Source organism: Centroberyx affinis, unplaced genomic scaffold (genome assembly GCF_046629955.1).
Source record: "Centroberyx affinis isolate AG114_WGS23_722 - 3 ecotype Tasmania unplaced genomic scaffold, CSIRO-AGI_Caff_v1 ptg001012l_1, whole genome shotgun sequence".
In the NCBI taxonomy this organism is placed as follows: domain Eukaryota; kingdom Metazoa; phylum Chordata; class Actinopteri; order Beryciformes; family Berycidae; genus Centroberyx; species Centroberyx affinis.
Window position 1 is genome coordinate 57,976 of NW_027279574.1, and position 21,488 is coordinate 79,463.

Consider the following 21,488-nt stretch of genomic DNA (forward strand, 5'->3'; position numbering starts at 1 on the left):
CCATTTGTATCCCTCCTAACAGCAAAGATCTGAGGCCCTTTAGAGACTTTGAATCCTGACACCGCTGACAGATCAATAAACAGGCTTCCTGAACCTCCTTCCCTCCAACAAAACGTCAGCATGGTCCCTGAACTCAGTTTCCTGTCAATAGCAAATGACCCAAGGGCACAAACTAGGCCCAAATGGGGTCAGCAATTGGTCGATAGGGCTTTGTTGCACAGCCTAACAATACTGTTATTGATCACAACTCTAGCACACTAAACATTGATCAGGTGCTGACAGCAGCTAGCAGAGACCGAGGTTGAAACTGGTCCAGGACAGCCTGTTATGTGTGCATTGTGTTTGTAACTGGGCCAGTTTATCATTAAAACAGCTATCCAATGAGACATGTGTTTAAGTGTAGGTGTGAACGGACTTCCATGAATGATGACACCATCCAATATGCTACTGTTATGTAACTTTCCCTTTGAATAACTGCTGAATAACTTCTTCATTGTATGAGCACTGATCCAAAATACTGTGCACTGATCCAAAACACTGTGCATTGATCAAAAACACTGTTTTTTTTCTGTGCCACTACATGACATATGGAACATACGTGGTGTTATTGCTAAAACACAAAATGTCAAATTGTTCCCTTTGCAGGTTAAAAATGAGCAATGATGAGATCAAGAGGGCAATCCTAGAGATGGACGAGAGGGAAGAGCTAGCCAAAGACATGCTGGAGCAGGTAAGGTTGAATAAATAAAGTCATGTACATGTAACAGAGCAGTACAGTAAGAGATTTACTGCATTAAGTCTATTGTTATTATTGTTGTCATGTTGTTGTAGTTGTTATCTTTATTATCGGCTGCTGCAAACAGTGAATATTGATTTGGTTGACTTGGGAAAGAAAATAGATATTGTTATGTCTCAAAACAAGTAATATCCAATAGCTGGGGCTCCACTGATTGATGGGGCTTTTAGCCTCAATGGAGTTTTGGATCTACTTTGCCCAATCAGCATTAGGCCTAGAAAAAACCAGCAAGTGATGGTTGTTGATTTCAGTTATTACTTGCAAGGAAGTAGAAAGTAAACCACCTGAGATTTTTAAGTGGCCTGAAACTTATATCAGAAGCTATTTTACAAAATTGATTTTAGTCTCAATTTGTCTTGATGAAGTTTCAGAGATTAACCTAAGAACAATAAAACTAAATAAAAAAAAACACATTTTTGGTAGATTTTCTTTGCTCCAGGCCCACTCCAGGTTCAGTTCCAGTAGGTGCAGCAGTTCAAGAATGACTCATATGTGGATATTTATGGACAGTTGCACTGCAGTTGGCATTTGTCTTGCTGCTGGAGCAGTTTTCCAAGTGTGTTGGGCCACCACAGCTAAATGAATGTAAAGGAAATACTGGCATATGTATCTGAATATCTTTAATGTTAGCACTAACATTTTAATGAAGCTTTGAGATTAAGGCTTAACATGCATCTTTGCAGTTGCTGAAGTTTGTCCCGGAGAAAAGTGACATTGACCTCCTGGAGGAGCACAAACATGAGCTGGAGCGCATGGCCCGGGCCGACCGCTTCCTCTATGAGATGAGCAGGTACACAGCCCTATAGTCTAATGCTCTGCTTCAAAGAGTGGGTATCTGATTTCTGTTGTTTGTCTTATAAAGGATACTTTAAAAAATACAGCCAAACAAACTGCAAAGCACAGAATGGTGCAGATTAGACTGGTTAGAATGTTTTTTATGGTGTTCCAGTTGTAGCAGGTCAAGGCGTGATGCAAAACATATTGAGTGTTTTAATAGCTGGCCAGCTGCGTGTGTTTATCAATTACCCATGAAGTCGGTCTTCATGCTTGCGACAGTCGTGACACGTTTGCATAGCATCGTGCCAGACAGCCGATGGCGTTCAGTTGAAATGAAAGCTTTCAGAGAGCGAACAAACTGCAGAGTTTGGGCCGAATGAAGGCATCAGCCACTCGGCTCCAGATAGGTGCTAAAATATTGAGAAGCACAATGGCTCTTCAAAGAGAATGAGCTTGTTAAGCAGCGAGGGGAGGCAGGGATAGAATACGAGCTCAGACCGTGGGGCAATTCATCATTTAGCTGAGAGAAGATGTCAAGGAGGCTCTTTGAGGATTCGGATCACGTCAGGGAACAGAGTTTTAAATCAGTGGTGAGCGTTACTTTTGAGCTCCATCTCGACTCGGAGTGTGCCCCTTTCACTGTTTGTTCTTGATAATTAAACCTTTTCATTTCCTTTTGTGAAATATTAGCCTGTTCAGTTTCTCTCCTCTTGACCGCATCCCCTGGAACACTCCTGGGATTTGGTTATTTTCTTTTTTTGCCATTCAATATCCCCGGTCCCTCTTTGAAATCGCTGCTCCCCCGCCTCAGTGAACCTTTGGGCAAGTTTAACATGCCCCCGTGTCAACTCTCCAACTTGACGGAAGCCTATTAGACGATAGAAGGCCAGTGGAAAACAAGGAGGAGGGAGTTTTGGACGATTGGGGGGTTTCTAGCTTTGAAATGATGCTCCCCGGAGACGACACTAACTCACTCTCTCTTTTTTCCTTTTGGCTTTTCACCTCCATCTGTCGCTTTCATCCCTTCAACAGGATTGACCACTACCAGCAGAGACTCCAGGCGCTATTCTTTAAGAAGAAGTTTGCAGAGCGTCTAGCAGAAACCAAGCCAAAGGTGGAAGGTAAGGACGAACAGCTTGGGGGCCACAAAAAGGCGGAGGAAGGAGAACTGGAGACAACATCCAGTAATTAGTCATTTAAGAGGCTGAAATATCCATTAGCTGAAATAGTCATTAGCCTGCTTTTGTGATCAAAACAGCTCAAAGTTTTGAAGGCATAGCTCTTGATATGATTGTAAATGGTAAAACGCCCAGAGACAAAAAAAGTGTCAGAGACTAAAAATGTCAGTGGGTTCGAATACTGAGCAATGCTTTTCACAATGTCTTGTGAAAGGTTTTCTGTGTGTGAGAGTGTGTGGAGTGTGCATGTGTGTGTGCATGGTGTGTGAGGGTGGCTAACTGCATGTTACAGTTTTTCCCTCCAGCCAGCTTAAATAAAGAGCAAGGTTACCAGGGAGGCTGTTTTGGAAAGCTGGCACATGTTGAGAGGGAAGAGTCTCTCTCGTAAACACTGCAGCTCGCTTCGAAAAGCAAGGGAAAGGCTTCCAATGAAGGCCATAGAGCTCCGTGTGTGTGTGTGTGTGTGTGTGGGTGTGTGTGTGGGCGTGCGTGTGGGTGTGTTATGACCAAGCTGCCATGGTGTCTATTTGAGCCAGAGCTACTTAAGACACTTCTCTCCAGGCCTAAATGCCTTTCTGGTCTTTGATGATCAAATCACCCTTAATACTTCTTCTGTCGTTTGTGCCAACAGTGTTTCATTTGCATGGAGTGCTCACTGACAGTTCAGCCCTGTTGCACTTGCTTACTGTAACTCATTTTTGCCAGATAGTCTATTTTATCCTAATTTATCCTCCTGCATACATTATTGGCCACTAGCAATGGAAAGAAAAGTACGAAGGAAGCTTTTAAGAGTAAGAGCAGAGACGTAATCCTGTGAGTTCCAATATTGATACAAGCCTCCAGAATCTTTGGTGTGGGAGCCAAATGTTCCCAGACCACACTGTTCATCAATTCCCATAATAAAGTTCTCATCCCCTTTTTATTATTGATGTTACATTGTCATTTACTCTAGATGAGACTATATTTCCCCAGACCACCCAGCATGTTCAATAGAGCTACTTCAGAACAAGCAACAGGGCAGCCAGGCTTTTCAGCATTCAGCAAAACACTGACAGGCGAGCCAAAGGAACGGTTCCCATGCCGTATCACAGCAGACAGCGCCGTAACAATAACAATATGGATTTTGTTAATGATTTTCACATTCACACTGAGGTTTCCTCTGCGGAGACGGGGAAGCACCTGCACTTTGCCAGAGAAGTCCGTTCTCAGGGGGAAAGAGATGGACACTGGACAGCATGTTGTGTTTCAAATATTCCCTTCACCCCGCTGTTTTATGGATAGATGGAAGGACTTGATGGGTTTCCCCACTGAGTTGCCCAGTTGTTGTGAGCAATATTGATCAACGATCATGAGTGCTTGGGCCATGCATGGTTGAGGCTTTAGTTTGCATGTGTGTCCATAGGGGCCAGTGGAAAAACAGAATGGAAGGGAATGGAAAAAGTCAAGTTCCTTATGTAATGTAAAGTGGTGCGTTACATAAAGTACACATGCACTCACATCAGTCACTAACTATTGGATCTCTGCCGCTGCTTCTCTCTCTTCCAACTCCCTCTCTCTCTCCCTTTCTCCCCCTCCAGCCATCCTGAATGCATCCAGGGAAGTGGTCCGGAGCAAGCGACTGACCCAGATCCTGGAGGTAGTGCTAGCCTTCGGCAACTTCATGAACAAGGGCCAGCGGGGCAACGCCTACGGCTTCAAGGTGTCCAGCCTCAACAAGATCGCCGACACCAAGTCCAGCATAGACAGGTGGGCCAGCGGTGACCGCAGCAAGTGGGGTCAGAGGTCGAAACGAGGAGTGTTCCAGTTGGTTCTTGTTGTAGCACTTCCTAGATTGACTTTAGACTTACAACATGAAAGACCAATGTCTACAGTATTTTGTGTGTGGTTTTCTTGTTGGTTCATATATCCTTACCTACTTGTCTGTTATGATTCAACAGGAGCATCACCATGTTGCACTACCTGATCATGATCTTCGAGAAGAACTACGCCGACACGCTCCACATCCAGCAGGACCTCAGCAGTATACCTGAGGCTGCCAAAGTCAAGTGAGCACACTCTTAGTACATTTCACTTGGCCAGTTAGGGCTCTATGTTGGGAAGATGAGCTGTTTTCACCATGCTGCTGCAACCTCTTCACAGCAGATAAGGGCACTCTCTAAAGTTCTGTGTGATTCAAAGCATTACACTTGTGCTGAGAGCTGTACCTTGGGGAAAAAAATAACTCAGAGGTGATTCCTACCGATTAGAATAGAGTCCATTACACCCCCAGAAAAGTCATTGAGACTTTAAAAGTGGAAATTGGGACACAACAACAATTTTGAGGCTAATACAATAGAAAACAATGAAGCCTAACAAAGATTCTCTCTGTGCGTGTGTCTGTTTTTTCTCTCTCTAGTCTGGCAGAGTTGGAAAAGGAGGTGCACAATATCAAGAGTGGACTGAAGGCTCTAGAGGCGGTGAGTTGTTGTGTGTTTGTGTCACATATTCCCTCCCACTGGTTCTTCTCATGTCTGTAATTATGTTTCAAGTGGGGCAGAGGTGGGCAGCAGGGTGAGGTGTTTAAATGCTGGTAATGTTCCACTGCGCCTTGGAGCGCCAAGAGTCACATTTGCCGTCACACGCGCATAAACGAGGGCACACACGCGCGTACGTGCACACACCACATGCACACACGCTCCTTCCACACTTTACGGAAAGCTGAGGCCTTTTTTTCCACGACGGAGAAGCCTTAAAATCATCACCATCGATCAGACGTTCTTCCCTCCCACGGAGCAGCTTCAGATCTGGACAGATAAACAGTCATTACAGATGGTGTAAGCCAACGCAGAGAGCTGTTAGGCCGCTAACTACAACCCGGCGCACAGACGCAGGCACGCCATGCAAAGCTTCCAAAGAAAGAAACACTGGTGTTGATGCTGTTTGCTCTGCGGTGATGCGCTGTGAGTTAGGCTGCAGCCCTTTTTTGTGAAACAGAATTTTGGGTGTTGGCTTTTTTAGAAGAAAATCAAGCACTGACCGCGCCAGTCTCGCCTCCCTGCCCAGTGTTATGAAGCATGCGTCTGCCTTAAAAGATGACCACTTTTGCTGTTTGAAAGTCTCAAGCCTCTCGTCTCTTCCGCCTCCCTGCAGGAGCTGCAGTACCAGCAGAGCAGGACGAGGGAACGGGGCGATAAGTTTGTGGCCGTGATTGGCGACTTTATCACCGTGGCCGGCTTCAGCTTCTCTGAACTGGAGGACCAGCTCGGCGAAGCCAAGGACAAGGTAGCTATCTGCTCAACCACTCTGCAATATGGTATTTAAATGTGTGTGTGTGTGTGTGGAGGGGGTGGACAGTGATAAGTGTGTGTGTGTAGGAGAGGAGATTATGAGTGTATGAAAGCGCCAATGTCCGTGGATTCCTGCATGTGTGTGGCTTTAATCCATCTTTTACCAGAAGTCCCTGCCAAGCCTTCATGTCAGAGAGAGAAAGAGAGAGAGAGAGGGGGAGGGAATGATGGCAGCAGGGGGAGGGGGAAAAGTAGTGAAGGCAACAACCTTTGTGCATCTCTCTCAGTCCAGTGTGATGACTTCAGCAGCCCGGGGAAACCCGCCGCTGAAAGATTATCCTGGTTTCCCCCCCTCATCTTTTCCTTTGCGTTTGTCACACACGTCCCTTTGAATTAGTGTTTTAAATCTGCACTCTCTATACATGTACAACTGGGACGATTGGCCTTTTGAACCCTGCCGACTTACGGATTGATGTATGGTAGGAAGTATGTAAGCTGAAGATCATCATTGGGACTTTGGGAATCCCATAGGCTGTAAAGGGGGAAGCGAGATAGGGATGATGCATTGGAAAAGATGGGGGTGAACGCGACTTCATTTGTCTCGGAGGCTTTTTCAGCATCCGGATGTAGACACTTTGGGATGACAGCTTTGAAATCTTAGAGTGCATTCAACAGTTTGATTAGCTTGGATATTAGATTATGCTTTGTCAGATTTCTTCCTGTTTTGCAAACGTCTTGACATAATTACATTAAGTGCCCCAAATTGCCAACAATTTGTGAGAAATTTGGAGAAAGAAAGAGGGAATGGCCCTTGGGTCCAATGCAGAGCCAAGTGTGTATGTTTTCCTCCTCGCTCGCCGTAATTATTTGTTTAAGGAGGAGGTGGGTAAAAAAAATGGAGGGGAAAATGGGTCAGTTGGGACGTCACGGGAAAAGAACGGGAGGGTCGGGGCACCGGTTACTGTTAGAAAACAAAAGAACCTGTGTTCACCGGCCCAGACTCTTAACACACACACTCCCTAGCATGGCGGTGTGTGTGTGTGTGTGTGTGTGTGTGTGTGTGTGTGTGTGTGTGGTGGGAAGTGGGGAGTCTGACGCATTTACTCACTCGCCTGTCGATGCTCTTTGACGCTCCGTTAGGTTTCCAGTGGAATACAAATATGGAAGTGTGGGTGTGCTCTTGGCGTTTATGTCTTAAGGAGGTAGAGATGGATGACTCAACCCACTGAGGCCCATAAAGCTCCACAGCAACAAACATGTGTGTATGTGTGTCTGAGAGTGATCACCAGACACTACTACATACATTACAAAGGATTACAGTTGTCCGAGGTCATGTGGGTTATTGGGACAGAGGTTGCCAGAGGAGGGAAGGGATTTTTCTCTTATCCAGAGAGATTGGTTGGGTTTATGCTTGACACACATTCACACACCCACACAGACATGCTGTGAGACAATACAAGATTCAACCTCTATCCAGGAACACAACAGCACCATTTTAAAGTCTACAGTTTTCACAGCAACAGCACATCTGATTTCTAAACATATGACCCAGATATGGGCTCCGTTTCTCCATGTTGCATGTAATGAAAAGATCAAACTATAGGTTTCACAGTTACAAATCCGATGTACACAGGTGCATCCAACCAAAGTTATGCAGAAATTGACTTCATTGCTATTTCCCTCTGCAGAATACAAAATGTACATTGTTCACATTTGGTGGGGGGAAAAAAATAAACCCATTTCCAACACTTATTTCTCACTGTCACACAACATACTAGGCTTGAACCTGCCACCTCACAGCCCTTTAATTCTTTAGCTATTACACCATTAGTCAACTTTTTCTCCCTGCACTTCATAAGATGGCACAGCACAGCTGGCAGGCCAGCTTGCCACGGGGGAAAGAGCGAGGAGACAAGTGTTTGACAAGCTGTCGGAATGAATGCCGGCTTAGCGCGGCGGGGGGAATCCGTTCCGGGACGCTAGCCACTGACTGAGGAGCTATTGTAGGGCGAGCTTGGCTCACGTCTTCGGTTCTTCACTGCATTAGTGTCCATGGAGGGATGGGATAAGATCAGAAGTAGCAGTAGAGACTAGAGGAGACAGCAGAAGAGAGGAGAGAGATGGAAGGAGGATGGGAGTGATGCACAGGGACGGCAACTCCTATTTGGGTTTTTCCACAAGTTCAAGTCCGTGATTGGTGCTTAGCCCAAGCAAGAGATGCACTGTGTTTTATAGTGCAATGGTCCTGTGAAATATAACAGTAAAACAGGCGGTAACACAAGAGCGGCCAAAGGGCAACGTGGCTGTACAATGTACAAGCTGTACATTTTTAATAGGGTACAAGAATGATTATCATATGCAAATGTGGTGTTGTTAATTAGGTATTTTCTTGAGTGAATTTGAAGAGCAAGTTCTCACATGCAGAGTAGTCACAATACCTCTGCCTAATTGATGGGATTGAAGCAGTTGTTTAGGGGAAGGTGCCAAATCCAGTCATGATGTGTTAGAGCTAATCTGAAACAGCCTGTAAAAAACATGAATGGATTTTTGAACATGCGGTAACTTTAAATCTATGTGCTCAGGCAAAATCCTTTGACAATGTCTTCATTCAGCGTCCTTGATAGATCATTATAGTAAAGTTCAAACTCCAACAGTAGAGCCCCTTTATGACTCTATCAAGAATACAGTAGTTAATTAGCCTCCCGCAGTGTGTGTGTATTTGTGTGTGAGATCAGTCATGTCTGTTTGCCTCCATATTCTCCATTGCAGAGTGTGTGCATGTATGTGTTCACTCATTTAGCTCAGACCCAGGGGGGACGAGAGGAAACAGATTTGACCAGACACATAATTAAAGAAGAGGGAGGGATGATGGTGGGGGTTGCCATGGTGACCAGCCCATAATGACAGGACGGGCGTGCATCCTCAGAAGATGAGAGCCCCAACTCTTTCATATCACAACACTGGGACCACATACAGTAGTCTCCTATAAACTGTCAAGTTTTTATGTGTTTTGTTACGAGCCTCCCGCATCATGTGTGAAAATACTGTAAACAAGAATAGAATAGAACAGAGCAGAATATGCTTGCCACATATTCTGCAGTATAAATGGAAAATCAATGCTTAGTTACATTCTAGCTACCTAGCTGCACATACTACTTTCTAACTGGTGGCCTAACCAGCTGCAGGGCTGCTGCTCTGTAGCTGAATCTGACCTCTGACCTCCCCGTCGCGAAAAAGCAGCACAATTCTTATTATTATTGTTAAAGATGTTGGCTAATACTGGGTACTGCTGTGTGCATGCTGCAGTATTAAGCTATGTGTATAGGAATCTGGATGGTGGGTTTGGCTGGAGGCATCGTCCTGGCACAGACCACTGGACAGCTGGAGGAGAGAGGGGTGGACATATGGTGGTCAAATCATGCAGAGTCATTTCCCACTTTCTGTGTGTGTGTGTGTGTGTGTTTCTGCAGTTTGTCAGAACATCAAGCATGCGTACCAGCAAAAGAACTTGCGCATAGACGTGCGTATGCTGGCTCACGTGGTTGCACTTGCACTACATGAACATACTATGAGAGATCTGGGTCACAGTGGGTATTACATGGAGAGACTACATAGAAAAAAGCGTTTGTCATTTGTGTACACATGGTGTGCAGCTAAGAACCATGTCCACATTTATACACCAGGCGCTGTGTTCTCATTCACCCCCTACTAAAATCTAAAAATTACAAACATTTCTCTTTCTCTCTCTCTCTCTCTCTGTGTCCAGTTTGCCAAGTCTCTGAAGCACTTTGGGGAGGAGCAGGGGAGGATGCAGCCCGACGAGTTCTTCGGGATCTTCGACACCTTCCTGCAGTCGTTCAGCGAAGCGCGGCAAGACCTGGAGAACATGCAGCGACGCAAGGACGAGGAGGAGAGGAGGGCGCGGATGGAGGCCATGGTGAGACGCTCATATAAGAGGCATACACTCGAGCCACGGCAAAGAGCATTCGGAAGTAATTCTTAGTCTGTATTGTCTCGTTCGGAGAGTCGGACAAGACGGACGCCTTCGTTATATCATGCTTTGTTTTGAACCCCCCGTCTTCTTCTCTCTCCATCATTCTCACCCCCCCCCCCCCATCTCTCTCTCCCCGTTCCAGCTCAAGGAGCAGAGGGAGCGCGAGCGCCGGGCCAAGAAGGGCGGAGCCTCCGACGAGGTGGGCGGGGAGTTCGACGACCTGGTGTCGGCGCTGCGCTCGGGCGAGGTCTTCGACAAGGACCTGAACAAGTTCAAGCGCAACCGCAAGCGCTCCGTCAACCAGCTGGTGGAGAGCGGCGGCCGCGAGCGCGCCGTCACCAAGGTCAACTACTAGGCCGGTGGGGGGGTGGAAGGAAAGGAAAGGAAAAAGAAAAGACACCTGAATTCTGCCATAGGTGTAAATTTCTTCACACCTACAGTTACAACTTTTAGTCCAGGGCCTCGATCTGTGTGACCAGGCGGGTCAGTGACATTGGAGAGGATATAAAGAGCGGCTCTGGACTGGACATGTGTTGACAGCCACGCCGTTTTGAAGGATGCGACACTCTTCTCCGATCGCTCTTGTAAAGCTCTTCCCCCACCCCGGCTTTTCCTGGACATGGTAACGCACTATGATCTCCTGAGTCGGACGAAGGGCACTTGGGATGGATGGATGGACAGACCACTGTGACACATTATCCCACGTTTTTTTTTTTGACCACGTTCTTTTAACACTGTGCTCAGTTTCTCTATCTCTCTGTTTTTCACTGCTCTTTTTGTTTCTTTTTCACGAAAGCATTTCGCTGTTCCTCAGCAACTTCTTTAGTGCTGGAGCAGCCGTGTCTTTTTTGCTATCCGGCTCTGAAACACATAGGATATTGGGATCAACCAGTCAAAACCGTACATAGAGGCGAGGCCAAGAGGAAGGATTGGAGGAAGGACTCTCAAGCTACTCCCGGGGCAGATTTGAAGATCCACAGTCGAGCTTCAGTTCAGGTGTTCTTCAGACCAAAAGAGTCTGCAGTGATTCCTTAAGCGGGGGGTTCTTTTCACAGTTTCCCTGATGCAGTGCTGGCTGATGGTAACTGTTGATCCTGCAGCGACAGAATGGACAGATAAGAGCCAACTTCCATTTCTGCAAAGAAGGGAACGGAGTCCACAACTCCCGCGAGTGCTTCGTAGTCGGGCGTCGGGCTTCTGAAGGAGTGAGGAAGGATACAGCTGGTGGGTGGGGTGGGGGTGGGGGGGTGGGGCATCGGTTCAAAACACTGGGGTCACATTTGGATTCGTCTCTCTTCCCGAGCGCCTCCTGCAGCAGCACACGGCATTCCCAGGCAGGATGCATTTTTAACCCCGCTGTTATTTCAGAGGATCCAACTCAAGGAAAACCATCTTCTCAGCTCACCCTTGATCCACCCTAACAAAACGTAGACTGTGCCATAAAAGGGTCAAGCGTCACTTAACACTCTGTTTCTTCCAATGGTTTCAAGATGAGAAGGCTTGTTTTGGCATTAACCAGTGCCAAAGCGATGAGAAAAAACAAATGTATATGTATTAATACAAAACATACTGCAATTAGGCGTTTATATATATTTATATTTAGATGCAGACAAGCTAATTGCAAAGATGTAGAGGTTTTTTTTATGTTTTCATTACATTTTCTGGTCTTTGTACATGCAATGCATTATTTGTTGGTGTTTGAAGTTCACATTGCAAAAATGATTGCTGTTGAAGTGAATTTCTTTACATTTTGCGCTTTATGCAAAGAAAGATTGCTTGTCCTTTTCACACCTCCATGTCTTGTTTGCACTGTACCTTTTCTGAGAAACTTTACACTCTTTAGTCTGTAACCCCACATCCCGACCACAGTGTTCTCTGAAAAAAAAAAAAAAAAAGATCTTCAATTACGAGCAAAATGTAACAAGAATTATGAAGTAATGCCATTTCTGAAAATATGGTTTAGCCCCTTTTCTGTCTGGCAACTCAGTGAATCTCATCTTTAATCTCTAGACACGTTTTGAGATTGGATCTGTTCTAATGGTGCTAACATAAAACATGGGTCACAGACACAAGTCCACATTCAGGAGCTTTCCTCAATGGCCATGAAGGCTTTATCAAGGCTTTACCAAGATTGAGGCTCACGTGGCACATGTGCACATTTCTCTTTTCATTTCTGTCGGCATTGTAATATCAGACCCTGCCATCCAACGTGTACGTTATTGCAATGTGAGGGGACAACGCAGCACTTAAAGGGTGTACAATTTCTTAGAGCGGCTTTGATGCAAATATTTATAGTACTATGAATAGTGTACAATGACGGGACATTAACAGGGAGAAAAACAGCTTTCGGCACCAGAGGGCACGGTAGAAATGAATCTTTCTTTTTCTCCTTCCTTCCACCATCTGGATATATGTTTATGTGGCTTGATGCTATTCCTATCAGCAACCCTTTACCAAGACGACTCTCTGGACTAACAAGACTCAAGCCCCACGTACAGCAGCCCACTTAGGTCCTTTTCTTTACAGTTTTGAATTATCCCAAGTATTATGTTGTTATATATAAATCCTTAGCAGTAGGGAAGACAAAGGCTGGAATGTATGTGGTCGTTTTTGGAAAGTCCTGGGGTCTGCCTTGGTACGACATTGAGATCTTCTGAAGGGTTATTTTAGAGATGGACAGAGGAAGCTGGAGGGTGGGGGCCGGGGCTGGAAGTCGACCCACAGAGAGCACTCGAATCCTGGGGTGAGGCCTCCGCTGTGGGCGGCGTGTCTCCCAGGCCCAGCGGTTAGGGAGATAAGGAAGCCGGTGGGTTCGCAATCCAGTCCGGGACATCAAATGAAAGGGTTGATCCATTTCAAATCAGGATCGCACACCACATGTAAACATGCTACTGGAGACGGCAACAGTCCGACAACAGAAAGGACAGTCAGAGGCGAATTCCTTTTCACTAAAATGAAAGGAAATATCCTGAAGGAGATATGAGAGCAAGGGGTGAAAAAGCGGGTTAGCCCACTAAAGCTCGTCAGATCACAGAGGTCCAGAGCACAATGTAAACAAACATGGCTGCCCTCAGTTATAGCATTACACCCCGCCTACTGTGCACACAATCCCTGAACAGAGGAGGTTGGTGGATTTTAAAAAAGGCGGGAAAAGGACATTTCTTTTTCTCAAGATGCCGCATTTACACTTTATATCAACATGTTCCGTGCCTGAAGAATGTGCTGTTAAGTTAAAAACACTCCAGAGAGTAGAAATATATTTGTTCACATAATTTCATCATCCATCTTGTTCTTTGGTGGCCCATTGTAGTCGTTCCATCTGAGTGCATGGCTACTGTAGTACAGTAAAGGGCCATATGTGAGCCGCCCAGGAGCACAGTAAGAGGATTGGACTTCTGGCTCTTTCGGGGCAAATTGAAAAACGGACACATCCTGCGTTAATCTCTTCTGTTTGTGCATGCATGTGTGCACCCTAATAATCCAGAGACAGATAAGGGAAGTGAGTGTTAAGAGCAGGACACTAGCTATGGCTTTTTTATGACAGTCATATCGGCTCGTTACCTTTTAGACCAATTGAGCTTGACAAGCCATAAGGATTTGCACAACAGCCCCTGGTTCAGTTTCAAAAATAAAAACAGTTTTCTCCCATTCACAATCACACTGAACCCTTTAGCACTTCCTTTGCCTTTCCCCATTTGACTGATGAGAACATAAACATCAGGGGAAACATGAGGGAGATGGCAGAGTTTAAGCAAATATGATATAAGTCTCAAAAGAGATGGAAATTTTCCCACAGCACTTGGCTCAATAAGCACTTGGTATATAATTTTATAAAACACAAGGCAGAATAGGACGTTTCCAAGGTTGGGTCTGGTTATTATGTTGTGGGATCCACATACAGTGACAGAAAGAGAGAGCTGAATGGTCTTGTTATGGAACATGAGTGTTTTTGAACATTATAGTGTTTCTGAATGAACTGAACTCCTCCCCAACACTGTATGTACTGAAGATCTATAGGCATGGTAATCCAGATTTGGCTTCGTTTTTTCCATTCTGCCAACTTTTCTCTTCTTGCGCATTTTAATTTTCACCTCTAAGTGCCTCTGACCCCGTTTTCACACATGCACCATTCCTATTGTAGTTGTTTTCTAGTGCTAGTGGCTTTCTAAATCTCTATATGGTGTTAAAATAGAACTGACAGTAGGCTAAATCAAAGAGTTGCAACCGAGTTGAGATTAGACTCGCTGGCGCCATCTTGAGGTGTCGGACGTGAGGTATTGTGTCGACGACCACTGTAACGGTTCAGGTTGTGTTCTCCATGCTATTAACTTCTGTGGTGCTTGATGTGGGACTAGACCCCAGCTGTAGGTACAGTAACTCACTACTGTCTCCTAAATGAGTTCATAAATGTGACGTGTCATCTGGGAAGTTCACCCAATTTCCTGTGTGGGGACAATCCCATGCCCCCCCCCCCCCCCCAAAGCTTTAATTTATCCATAATCACTTATTTCAAGCCAGAGGTTTTATTCCTCAAGTCTTTTCACAGGGAGTTTAATCTCTCTGTGGGTTTTACGCAGGGAGAGAGACGCTGCTGTGAGGTTCAGAAGGTTAAGAGACGCGGTGCGGAGAGGATCTCGGTGTTTGCTCACCCCACACTTTACAGATATTTATTGTTATACCAAATAGATTCTGACTTTTAGACACTTTGAAATACCCCCCTCCCCCCCATGCCAGTATGACCATATGATTGCCCTTTCTCCACCCAGCATCTCTCATGTATATTTGAGCTTTTCTATTTTCTATCCTCTGCTCCTTTTGTCTTTCGAGTTACTCTTAAGAAGTTTAGTTACAGACTTTGACAGTCCCTCTAAAAATCTTAATCCAGAGCTTTAATCCACATTGTAGTGCGGACTATTTACCGAGGGGTATTGCGACATTGTCAGTATTATTACATGTTTGTATCGTTACATGTTTGGATGTGTGTATTTGGCCATTGACTGGCTGATTGGGGTGTAAAGATGGAAATCAGAGGAATGAAAATAGTAGCTTGTTCAATGCACTTTTTATTATGGGACGTTTCCATTCACAGCGCCATTGTGGGCCTACATAGACCCCCCCCCCCCCCCAAAAAAAAAAAAAAAAAAAAAAAAAAAAAAAAGAAGAGGGTGCAACCTGTAATGATGAAAGAGTGGTGCCTGGCCCGTGACGCGATGGAGAAAGAAAGAAACAGAGCAAGTGAGTTTGGATACTCCGGCTGGGCCGCTGGAAACACATAGCAGTCAGTCTAGTGGATTACAGAGATGGGATGTGTGGGGACTGAGACTTTAAGGGGTTTGGGGCTTCACAAGAGTGCGTTGAGTTTTAAGGCCTCACTCGTCCCGTCTGTGCCACTTGCTTCGGTGTGTGAAAAGGGGGAATGTTTGCCGACACTACCACCGTCTCTGTGGAATCGTGCACTTGGCGTCGACCTGCATGCCTAGAGAAGGGTGCACAAAGTGTGATGTGTTGACTTTAACCTCTAACATGAAGTTGCTTGCAATATGGGAAAACACCTGTTACACAACAATTTGTACTGCCTGAGTAAAAAGTTGCACCCGATTTTAGAGGTTGTATAATTGTGAGGAGTCAGTATTTTTATGGTTAAGAGAAAAAAGAAATCCTCCACCGAACGATGTACAGTTGGAAAAGCATTTTGTACACCATTCTTGATGTTTGAGATACAGTAAGATAAAAAAAAAAAAAAAGATTAAAACGTTGAGGAATGTTCCATTTTCCTGTAAATTGTACCTCTATTTATTTGCCTTATTTAGTTTGCTATATTTTGTATGTATACACAGCATTACAATAAAATGTTATATTAAAAATATGAATATGAATAATTATACTGTGGTCCGTGTATGTTGGATAGTTTTCAGACTTGTATAAGAATGAGAATCTCTTTTTTTTTTTTCATTTCTATAATTTTATTTTTGTTTTGTATTTTTTTGCTCGCCCTGTGTCTTTTGTAGGGTTACAATAAACTTTTGTCCCTGACAAGCGATTGCTTATTCTTTTCTGATGAATCGACAATATTTCTTATTGTCATGAAATAGGTTTAATTTACGACCCATCAGCCCAGGAGTTGTTGGGAGATGGGTGCATTGACAGGGAATGGACTCTAGGTGGCATGCTCACACAGGAAGAGATGATCAGTTTCTAAACGCTTACTCTTAGTTTTGAGAAAAGAAAAGATATATTCCAATTCTCCAAAGTTAGCTACTATGGAACTGACTATTAAAATAGAATATACTGTCCTCTCTATGTAATTGTCTTGATCAGTGAGAAAATATGAGAGGCCCAGTTAACATTAACCATCTGTAGTTAATATTTACCAGGATGTACTGTATGTAACAACTGCTGTAGAATTCTGGTATGTTGGCACAAACACAGCAGAGAAATATCACATAGAATCATCATCATATCTGATATTATTTCTGACAAATGTGAACTTTTAAAGGACGTAATGTGCATGAGGCATCATCAATCAGCCCCATAAGACGCCGTCTCCATGAATATGTTCTATGAGTAAAATCTATAGTTTATGTTGAGGATTTTGGGATACAAGCTGGATGTTGGACCAGGTCAGAGTGTAAATCCAGCAGGTCTTTCCTCCACAACATATCCAAAGGAAGACTTTTATTCAAAGCTTGAAGTAAGTGTGTATGAAAGGTGGACTTTTAGAGCCCCTCTTTGTGAGAAACAGCTAAAGAAATGATGATGCCTATCAGCTTTAAGAGTGCTTTAAGAATAAATGCTCCTAGGAGATCAGAAATGGCTTTCATATCAGCACAATCAATATCTTGGAATCAATGCCAAAGTCTTATCAAATGGGGGTCCGTGGTCTACTCAGTATTTGGGGTCCTTCATCCCTGTGCTAGAGTTTATCCATGTGATTAGGAGGCGTAGCGTGAAGGAGGAGTAACACATTTTGATGTGTGGAACAGCTACCATCCTGTCTACTCTGATGTAGAGCTAAGAGATTTAGCCTGAGAGGAGAAAGCATAACACATAGATGATCTTTGATTTAACTGTGAGCTTTTGGTTTTCCTAATGGATTTGACTGCTGGCTGCAGTTTAATCCAAAGCCAGCAGAGGGAGACAGAATACAGTATAAGTGGTGTGATGCTGACCTGGACAAGTTGTGGGTCCAAAACTTTCTGTCATCTCATTGAACTGCCATACTTTGTGCGATAAAGCTGTCAGACCTGCAGCAGGGGTGCAGAGACACATTGTAGGACAACAGATGATGTGACAGCAGCTGGCAACTACAGTGACTTAGAGAAATGACATCTGTAGATCTACAAGCATGTGACCATATGGAGTTTTCTGTATTTATCATAGTAATGTGGCCTTATGTTCATTATTCAATCAGGTAAAAAAAAAGTTGTTTTTATGAGTCATTCTAGCTTAACGTTTGCAAGCTAAATAGGTCTATGTTTGCTGATGTTCTTTTTGAACAACATCGTAGGCTACTCTCACACAGTGACATAACCACATTGTAAACAGCTCCACTGTAGGCGGAAATTATTGTTACCATTTCCTCCATCGCATCCTGTCTTCTCACAGACATATTTTGGGCCCCAAGCCATGCTTTGAAAAACCCTGAGTTGAGGGAGGGATGATTGACTGATTAGGCTAACTACCAGGTAGGACTAGGAAACCAGCAGGGCTCGGAACCACTGGTCTGCACTATAACTATGGAATAACGTCTTGTTGACACAAAGTGGCCAGTAGGCTATATCTGATTACAAATTAACACAATGGACTCTGACTGTACGGTGAGAGTCCATTGTGTCCATATGTGACACAGCAGAAACAACGCCCCATTGAATGGGCCTATTCAACAAAGCGGTGAAATGAAAGTAAATAACATGCAGATGGATCTGTGTAAGTTATTAGGCTATATATAAAAGGGAGTCAGTAATTGCGAGTAGTCAAGAATTAGCCATACATGTTTAGCTTATAACAGCTCTCATAACTAGGTCGGATCCACCTACATGTTATTTACTGACTCCCATTGCCTCTATATAACAACTCACTCTCTGTGGACAACATGTCAGGAACTCCTCCCAGCCACTGAGTTGCACCCATTCCAGAGGACTAAAATTCCCCCTTGAATGTGTCTCCTCTCCTGCATCTGCATCCCCCCCATGACTAGAGGTGAGATCAATAAGAGATCATAGTTTCCACCTGGATTCAGTCTATTTCATGGAAAGACTAACCATGATCCAGTGATCAATGAAAGCAAATCATCGAGCACATCGCAAAAAAGAATTTCAGCAAGAGCAAATTTTATTCACAGCAACAGGGAAAACAAAGATATGAGGCTGAGGCTTGTATGTGGGTGTGTGGATGTATGCATGGTTGTGAAAGAGACTGCAATGAGGGTTAGAAAATGGGTTTGAGTGTAATGCAGGTTCCTCCCCTCAATATACTATACTGTACTAGATAAATGAGCCTCAAGCCTTGTGTTAAATGTTGAGTCAGCTATTGCTTTAACGGTATTATACAATGGTATTATACACACATCTAAGAAATCTGTTTCCAGGTGAGAGAGAGGTCAGTTGGTGAGGCGCAAAACATTGCATTTTCAAAACAGCAACTTTTTTCACATCACTTTTACTCAGTGGTGGAAGAAGTATTCAGATGTTTGACTTAAGTAAAAGCAGCAATACCACAGTGTAAAAATACATTGTTACAAGTAAAAGTCCTGCTTTCAAAATCTTACTTAAGTCAAAGTTCAAAATTAGCATCAAAATATACTTAAAGTAGCAAAAGTAAAAGTAGTCATTATGCAGAATGGCCCATTTCAGAATCATATATATCATGTTATTGGACTATAATTATTGATGCATTAATGTGTTCATCACTTTAATGTTGCAGCTGGTAAAGGTGGAGCAAATTTTAATTACTTAATTTATTAAGTTAGTTGATTTATAATTTGTATTAACAATCTAAATCTGCAAAGTAACTAGTAACTAAAGCTGTGAAATAAATGTAGTGGAGTAAAAAGTACAATATTTTCCTCTGAAATGTCGTGGAGCAGAAGTATAAAGTAGCATGAAATGGAAATACTCAAGTAAAGTACAAGTACCTCTAAATTGTACTTAAGTACAGGACTTGAGTAAATACACTATTCCACCACTGCTTTTACCCAATAGCAAGTCCAAATGTATCCAAATCAATCCTAGTTTCTCTTTTTCAGTTTACCACGTTTGACAATTTCAAGTATCTCTTGATACGCCTCAGAATCTCTGTCAAGATATCCGTGATTTTCCACATAGTCAATGAGATCTCTTTTATCTTCTGACTTGATGATGCCCATCTCAAAGTAACGCTGGATCAGTTGCAGGAAGGCTTTTCTGTAAATTTCCATCGTTCTGTCCTTTGAAATCAAAACTTTCCTTTTGGGGGTTTTGTTGCCCATTTCTGTAACAAATAACAAAGTATGTATTTGTGAAGGAGAGTTCATATGCATAAACTACTTAAAACGAATATAAGACAGTGAAATTCATCTTGTATACACATAAATGTATAAAAATGTCAGCGTACAAACCTGCATCATCTCTTATTTGCTGGGAAACATAGGGGTGAGCGATGATAAAAGCCTGTTTCAGCATTTTCTTCACTTCTCCTCTAGCAATTCTGCGTGCAAGCAGAAGCCTGAGAACACAACAAAACAGTCAGAGAACAGTTAGCAAGTGTCAAACCAAACCACATGCACACATACAGTATACAGTACATTACATATGCAGTACTGTGAATGCAAGAACACCAACCTGCATTCTTTAGATATGTCACTGGCACCAGTAGACAGAGCGTCTCTGTGATGATGTTTGAGCACCTGAACAGTGAGCAGGTTCCTTCCGTATGGGTCATCCCTCAAGCTCAGCACCATGTTATACAGACTTGGATTTATGTGTCGGAGCAAACGAAACTCAGGCTGGTCTCTTGCCCTCCTCAGAGACTCCAGTGGTGGGATGTGATCCGCTTCAACGTAGCCTTTATCCCCGTCTTTACCACGGGAAAAAGGCCTTTCATTATCTAAAATGCTAAAAAGTAGAAGACCGGATTAGCACATTATAAGAAATACCCCAAAAAGTTGTAGCTAACATTCATATATTTTGTGTTAAAATAGTAACTCCAGACTGAGTTGATCACATGAACCCCTTACTGTACTTACATAACACCAAACTTTCATACTTTAAAAATGAAAATGGGAGAAAAACAGAATTTTCCTAAAAAAAATATCTACTTATTCATGTTTATGTTAATCCTACAAATATTAATCAGTGCCTTGCAAAAGCATTAAAAGCTTTCCTATGATGGCTCATTAACTTTGTCCAAATTAATTAACGTTTGCAAGAGTAAAAGTGTTTGAGTACTTAATGCTCATATTTTTTACCTTGAGTATGTGCCAACAGCTCCAACGTTGAGGTAGTCAGCCACTTCAGAAGAATCTTTTTCTCCATCCTGCTGCTGCTGCTGGAGTGGCTTCCTCCGTTTCGACGGCTGCTCACCAGAATGATCTTCATAAATTCTATAACCCCCATATTCTAGTCTAGGCGTATCCCGTTTAAGCAACTTGTATGCAAGAAAACCTCCGAGAATTACAACTCCAGCAACAGGAAAAGCTGCACCAAATGCTTTAGTGGCTACTACAGCTCCAGCACCACATTCCATTATGAGTTCTTCAGCTGCTACAATCTGACAGACAGAAGGACAAAACCTCAAGGTACTGATATTAAACTCTATCTGTTTTGTCCAAATTACTGATATTAAACTCTATCTGTTTTGTCCAAGTTACTGATATTAAACTCTATCTGTTTTGTCCAAGTTACTGATATTAAACCCTGTCTGTTTTGTCCTTCCTGCTCTCGCTCAAAAGAAAATGGGAGGAGACCTTCCTTTTATGGCATCTGCCTTGAGCAAGCCCAGTAGACTGTGACCAATGAAAATGTCCGGCTGTGAGGGACAGAGAATCTAAACCAATAGATGCTCACTGTTTCCTAATATGGAGGCTGCAGTGATATCTGTAAAGCACATGATTTACAGGAAATGCAGACGGGAAGGGTTTGTTACAGGGGGTTGCTCTCTGACCTCAGCTCTCTCACTCACTCACTTTACTTGTCTGAGAACTTTGCACTGTCTCTGGTCCAGAAGATATTTTTACTACTCTACCTTTGTTTATTACCAGTAAAATGCTTGTGTGTTTATAGTTTTGGTGTGGGCCCACTTGACTAAAGCCACACATCTAGACCACACAGACCAAGCTAATGAACATGCTGTGTTGCCTCCATGTAAAGATAGTATTGCTTGTAGCCATTATCATTCTGCTGTACCTGTGGATTGCAGTCATGGGGTTCAAGTGGGTCCACCTCAGAACATTTGGCCATCATCTAAATTATAACATTGTAATTACATTACAATGTTTACAG

General features: G+C 43.5%; 2 protein-coding genes across 4 annotated transcripts in view; one reads left to right on the forward strand and one right to left on the reverse strand.

Moving 5' to 3' along the window:
* LOC139646865 (disheveled-associated activator of morphogenesis 2-like) overlaps positions 1-11,220 on the forward strand; it is a 64,138-nt gene extending 52,918 nt beyond the window's left edge. For 2 of the 3 annotated variants that reach the window (XM_071522636.1, XM_071522637.1), the window contains 9 exons: positions 646-730; positions 1,480-1,586; positions 2,606-2,694; positions 4,329-4,497; positions 4,689-4,796; positions 5,147-5,207; positions 5,881-6,012; positions 9,784-9,954; positions 10,154-11,220. In XM_071522636.1, coding sequence (XP_071378737.1) covers positions 646-730; positions 1,480-1,586; positions 2,606-2,694; positions 4,329-4,497; positions 4,689-4,796; positions 5,147-5,207; positions 5,881-6,012; positions 9,784-9,954; positions 10,154-10,366 — 1,135 coding nt within the window. In that variant the 3' untranslated portion in view covers positions 10,367-11,220. The remainder of the gene's footprint in view (positions 1-645; positions 731-1,479; positions 1,587-2,605; positions 2,695-4,328; positions 4,498-4,688; positions 4,797-5,146; positions 5,208-5,880; positions 6,013-9,783; positions 9,955-10,153) is intronic. The other variant, XM_071522638.1, reaches the window with a different exon arrangement.
* Positions 11,221-18,324: 7,104 nt separating this feature from the next.
* On the reverse strand, positions 18,325-20,919 carry LOC139646884 (uncharacterized). The gene is made up of 4 exons (XM_071522661.1): positions 20,456-20,919; positions 19,830-20,102; positions 19,607-19,713; positions 18,325-19,479 (listed from the first exon to the last, which is right to left on the reverse strand). The coding sequence occupies exons 1-4, from the start codon at positions 20,731-20,733 to the stop codon at positions 19,238-19,240; spliced, it is 900 nt and encodes a 299-aa protein (XP_071378762.1). The 5' UTR covers positions 20,734-20,919; the 3' UTR covers positions 18,325-19,237.
* Between the last annotated feature and the right edge of the window lie 569 nt (positions 20,920-21,488).